Below are 6,000 nucleotides of genomic sequence, written 5' to 3'. Positions count from 1 at the left end.
GATCACGTCCTCCACCTAACCTAAATGAAAGGTCAATAGTAAATGTACGCAGTGCTCTCATATACAGTAATACCCATAGAACGTCACATGCCCCGGGGGGAATCGGGGATTCCCCAGTATTCATATAGAATAGGCATGACGCAAAACACTGGGTCAGGTCACCATACAAACTGAGCGAGAGTGGACCAGCAAGAGAAACTGGCTGATATAGCATGATATCACACCCCGGGAAAGTGGCGCTCAGATGTCTTAGCAGGATCCGGAGTCTATATGAGTCGGATATATTGACCCCCCCCCCCCCCCCCCCCCCCTCACCCTCCCGCTAGTCAGGATAAGTTCACTGTCAAATTATTTCGTCACCATTCTATTACGATAAATGCTGTGACCCATTCGCTCTCGTACACAGCTTCATTTAGGAAGTGACGTCACAAGTATCTCTAATCAGGATTTGTTCACACAGGTGCAGTGTGACTGTGTGTCTATTTGTAGCATTGTGTCATTCGAGTCGGACTCGACTAAGCTGAAGAAGCGAATGACCTTACGGTATTTATCGTAATAGAATGGAGATATAATACATAAGATAATCGAGGATGAACCGGGGTGTGAGTGCGTGCAATATCACACAGTTTATAACATGCATGCATGTGGGATATAACTCGGGGTCATCATCGTTATGCTAGTTAGTCTCTCATACCATCATCAGATCATGTATATTTAATCAAACAATCATCACGGTTCTACCTTAAATACCCCCTAGTATTAAGGAACCACCAAGTCGGGTGCCCAGTGTGAGTGAGTATGATTTTACGCCACTTTAAGCACTACTCCCGCAATATCACAGCAGGGTTCACCCGAAATGGGCTTCACACATGTGGTGCGCGAACGCTTTTACCACAAGGCTAACCCACCGCCCTCAGAGCCCAGAGCTAAAAAGAGGATGGGTAGCTGGAGCTAGAAGGATAGAGTTATTTAATTTAAACTTATATATTACTTTATTTCGGGACCCTTTAACCTTCTGGTTAAACCCTGTTCGTCGCGTATGATATAGGAATGGATGACGCAATGCCAGTATACAACATTGTTGTAACAATAGGAATAGAACTGGCATCTTCGTCGTGGACAGCAAGTGCTTTAACCCATGAACTACCCTACTCCTTCTCCCGACCAGGCTCATTGTGTAAGACAGTCATAGCGGCAGGAGATGTGACTGTGATGCATGGAAAGCGACGCTTCTACCAGGACATAACTGGAGGTTGGTTTCCTAACTCCCACAGACCCCAGCAACAGCCTGTTTCGCATGGTTGATTCCTCTTTCGCTTTAGTGGATCTGGGTGTCATATTCCCTTCCCTCTCTGTTAGCTAACGGTTCTGCGTGTCATCTTTTCAATGCTTGATTAACATGCAAACCGACGGAGATGGTGGTGTGAGTACACAGATTGTTATGTCGGTTCAACACTGACAGTCAATTAAATCTTCAACCAGTCTCTGTGAGATATGATGATATATGGCGTGATGTATGACCATTTACTTTACAATTAATCAGATCATGAAGTATTTGGGAAGACTGATCGTCAAATAAAACATTTCATCATAGGTTTATATGATTTAGTGTTCATACTTTGTATTAAATATTTATGTATTTAAACCGCGTTTCTTGGGCCTAATGACCTGATATACGTGTATGTATGTCGTGTTATTAGTCTACACCATATAACAATGCCCTTCTTCCTTCATACAGTACACCTGGGTGTGTATAAGGTTGGGGAGGGCGGAGGGCGGAGGGAGGTCACACCCATCCAACTCTGACTTTCCATTGCCGTTAATAAATATCACACAATATAATTAATAGATTATGTTTTCAAATTTATACAGTTTCTAATAGTAAACTACTCCCGAATCATGGAATATTTGCACACAATATTTCCTGGTCAAAACTATAAAACACCGGGATTATTAACATATTTGTATTTTCCCGATAACAATTTTGTAAGTGCGATGTTTGTCCGCGTATGAACCTGTCTCTTTATGTAACGTCAGGTATCCAATTTACATATGAAAATAACTTCACTTTCTGTTTTTTTGTGACAGCGACATTCATTTTAGAATTATACAGAGATAAGGCCATGATACCCAAAGCGCATCGATATCAGTTTCAAAACTTTCTATCGCGCGTCAATGTTTGTGAGCGCTGTTGCCCCGGCAACAAACAACACAGGTAAGTACCAGCATCAAGCAAGTCACCTTAATTACCCTCGGCACCCAATACGCTGTTAGGCTTCACGCTTTATCCATCAGCATTCCAAACAAATTCCACAAAGCGTTTTGTTCTATTCTTCAATAAACCTACAGGCTACCATATTGAGGTACCCCATTCTCTTTGTCGCACCATCACCGGTTGAAGCGCGTGTTGGGACGCGCAGCCCTGAGCGCGCTGCATGGGACAGAGCGGGCTGATACCGATAGCGGCCGGGTACAGATCACTTGTCGATAATTATGTTCCGTCACATAGTGAGGGGAGAGCCATGTTACATGGCTCGCTCTTCTCAATTCGCCTAGCAGCTGGACACTTGTAAAACACAAATTGGATTCAGTTGTAAAAAGTTATTAGTTTCATAGAAAACTTAAAGTCACAAATATTCATTTCACATGTGGATCCAGGATGATTTAGTGTGTGTGTGTGTGTGTGTGTGTGTGTGTGTGTGTGTTTGTGAGTGTGTGTGTGTGTGTGTGTGTCGGGTTGGGGTTGGGTATTGGGTCCACGATTATAGTATGGTCATCCCACACCATTCCACCCTGATCCGTGCATTAGGTCTGACCAGTCATATATTAATCACTAATCACAAGTCATTTATGCTTCCCGGAGAGAAGTAGTAGTAGTAGTAGTAGTAGTAGTAGTAGTAGTAGTGATGTTATATGCTACTTATACTACCACTAATAATGAACATCCTCGCCTTCGTCGTCACCGCTGTCGGTGTTGTGAATTAAGTTTATGCAGCCGATAGTTACATCTGTCGTCAGTTTATAAGATGTGCTTCGTTCTGGCTGATGAACATTTAGTTGTTTTTTTTGTTTTGTTTTAAATTCACTAAATTCGTAATCTGTTGGTGACTGGGACGTTTGGTAATGCCACCGTCAGCTCCAATCTTTTGAGGTATGATTTTCTCAGCGGTTAATACAAATCAGTATGCAGAAAGCTACTACTCAATGCATCCATTGTTCCCGAGCAAGTAATCGATTTGATGATTGAATTAGCAAATAAATAATTAAAAAGCATCCTTACTTTTCATTTTAATTACCTCCGCGAGGCACGTGATGGCTAAGCCTACAGCTATACATTTTGGGTACATTCGAGTACAACTAGATATGCCACAGCTGATAAAAAACTTGCAGAATATTGCCTCACCGAAATATATCCACGTTCGTTTTTTCAGAGTTTGATGTAATAACTGTACATCAATTTACCTTTTTACCTGCGTGCATATTCCTAACAAAGCATACATTTAAAACCTCCAGCATCAAAATATTCGGCCGAACTTTGGTTTACTTGAAATATTAGTCAGAGTTTTCTGGGCCACCCAGCACCCAAACCCAACTTGTCGTCTGATCCCCCTACCTGTCGGCTGCTATAGGTAAGGAAATTGCATGCTGGGAGATGTTGCGCATGCCCAGAGGTAACACGGAATGAAACTGATAGACAGTCGAAGCTAGCATTTGCCGACAGCATCATGTCACGGCGCAAGCAGGCCAACCCGAGGCCTGTCAAGTCAGGTAATATACTTTATTCAGGTGTGTCATAGTTTTACGACTGTTGTTGTATTTGTCAGAGATGATGTTTTTGTTGATGATGTGGGGAGACAGTTTGTTCGATTCGTTGATTCATTTCATAGGGAAGTTGATGTTCGAACATCTTTGGGTACAGGCCAGGACTGGCCTCCGAAGTCAGGTTGGCGGACTGAACTTGTCACAAAGTTTCTTATAAGTGATTTATGAATGGATTTGTTCATGATTTGATTGATTGATCGCATGTATGTTATTTGCAATGAACATGATGATCCTGAGAATACCGAAGCATCAGTCCTGAGCATGGATGTTTAAGCGAAGGTGAGCGGTGTCGCGTTGCCAAGGTGATATCAACTCTCCGTAGCCGGGGTTGGGTATGCACCCCGCCCACCCAGGCAATTCTCAGGGATGTGATGTACGGGGTTGGCCTTTGCGTCCAGTACCATTTATCACTTTTCACGTAAAGCACAAAGTCAATATTCACATCGCCATATTACAATACCCCGATCGGGGCTGCCCACTTTTACGATGTTTGCATCCTCCTTAATTTCCTGTGCTTTGAGTGACGGGTCCTTTCATCGCGCCATGCACTGCCCTGAATCATATTTCAGTGCAATATACGCTATCCATCTTCTGGCTCCAGCTTATCAGACAGACTCAGACAAAATTAAGATTTGCTAAGATGCTTTTTTCAAATAAAACTTTAATAAAAGTCAACATGACTAATATTGGCTTGAGAACATAATTAGTTTTTTTTATTTACCTGGCACCCTGAACGTGGGTAATGATGTGAGGTCCTATCTCCCAGACAAGTTATTTCAGGAAGCAATGACAATCTTGGCATGTGTCCAGATATTACCTTTTGTATAATGGTGTCTACCAGGCGTGGATGGTCGTAGATGCATTTCGTGAGCCGATGACTCCACGCTAGGCCTTTTCTCTAGGGTTCTTTATCATGTCATCATGGTCTCCCGGCACAGCTATGAATATGTTCCTTAATCTTCTCAAATATGGGACTTTACATAGCATGGTTATTGTTAATTTTCTTTTTGTTTGTAAACTTTTTTTTCGAAATAAAAATATAGATGTAAAATTTATTGTTTGATTTTTATGAAATAAATTGCTCTAAGATATAATGAAATATTTTTTAAATGATTTCAAGTCGTGAGGGAAAATTAATTGTCAAACTGTTTTTGACCAATCAAACAAATAATGTTGCATTGTTTTGGATTCTTTGTTTTTAAAAAACAGATTTTCCTAAGTCTTTGTGATAGATGTAGATTTTTGTAATTAACTATATTGTCAAATTTTCATTTCTTCATTTGATTACTATAAAGAATTATATATAATTCAGTCAGACCAGAAACAAATTCAAGATTCAAGATGCTGTCATGATATGATATGATCTCCCGGTCTCCCCAAACATACCCCTCGACCCCGGATGCTCACACATCAGCGTGTTGTTTACCCATGTATATGCATAGTGTGCAAGCATTGAGGTTTTGCAAATCCACGCTGAGTATGTACAGAAATGGTTCTGATGTAACCTGATATGGAGTTTGACCCTCATCCTTTTAAATCATTTCAAGTACCAGTTTCTGGGTTGCAATAAAAACTCCCTGAGATTTATATGACCTGTCTCAGCTGATAGAGGCTAGAGAAGCTTAGCGTGGAGATGGTCGAACATCACGCCCCTACTCTTCAACCTCCATCTTGAAATTCACCGTTAGAAATATAATTTATGTGGCTAACACTATGGTTGTGCACAGAGGCCGAAACTTACATATGCTTGGAAATACTGAGAAAAGGTTTATTTCTCAAACAGATTATTCCGATGATATGTATAAATTATTTAATGAAGATGACTTTAGTTTATGTTTCTTAATCAGTACATTTTTCTTAAGTCAGAACGTATTTGACCCAATTGATGTTTGTGTTTTGAGCATTTATTTGACTTTTAAGTATTCAATTACATTCACTCAGGAAAAAAATCATTCCTTTTGGTGATTCAGACTTTCCTTTATTGATTTTGCAATGGAGTAATGAAGTGTTTTTTTAAATTTCTCCCCTATAAACACATCATTCATCTACTTTCACAAGTCATCAAGGAAGCAAAGAATGCCCTGTTTGTTGATATCCTAGCAACAGCCAATCAGAATCGATCATGAAGCAGTTTATTATCAGAAGGAGGTTTGCATTTGATTTGGCAAAGTCGAGCCA

General features: G+C 40.7%; 1 protein-coding gene across 1 annotated transcript in view; it reads left to right on the top strand.

Annotated features, from left to right (window-relative positions):
• The first annotated feature begins 3,699 nt into the window (after window positions 1–3,699).
• The window catches only part of LOC124112127 (ras-responsive element-binding protein 1-like), a 60,684-nt gene continuing 58,383 nt past the window's right edge, over window positions 3,700–6,000 (top strand). Inside the window, exon 1 of the mRNA XM_046472218.2 lies at window positions 3,700–3,768. Within this exon, the coding sequence (XP_046328174.2) occupies window positions 3,726–3,768 (43 nt within the window). The 5' untranslated portion in view covers window positions 3,700–3,725. The remainder of the gene's footprint in view (window positions 3,769–6,000) is intronic.

Source organism: Haliotis rufescens, unplaced genomic scaffold (assembly GCF_023055435.1).
Source record: "Haliotis rufescens isolate VD_foot unplaced genomic scaffold, xgHalRufe1.0.p SCAF_17, whole genome shotgun sequence".
NCBI classification, from domain to species: domain Eukaryota; kingdom Metazoa; phylum Mollusca; class Gastropoda; order Lepetellida; family Haliotidae; genus Haliotis; species Haliotis rufescens.
This window is presented reverse-complemented; position numbering and strand designations above follow the sequence as displayed.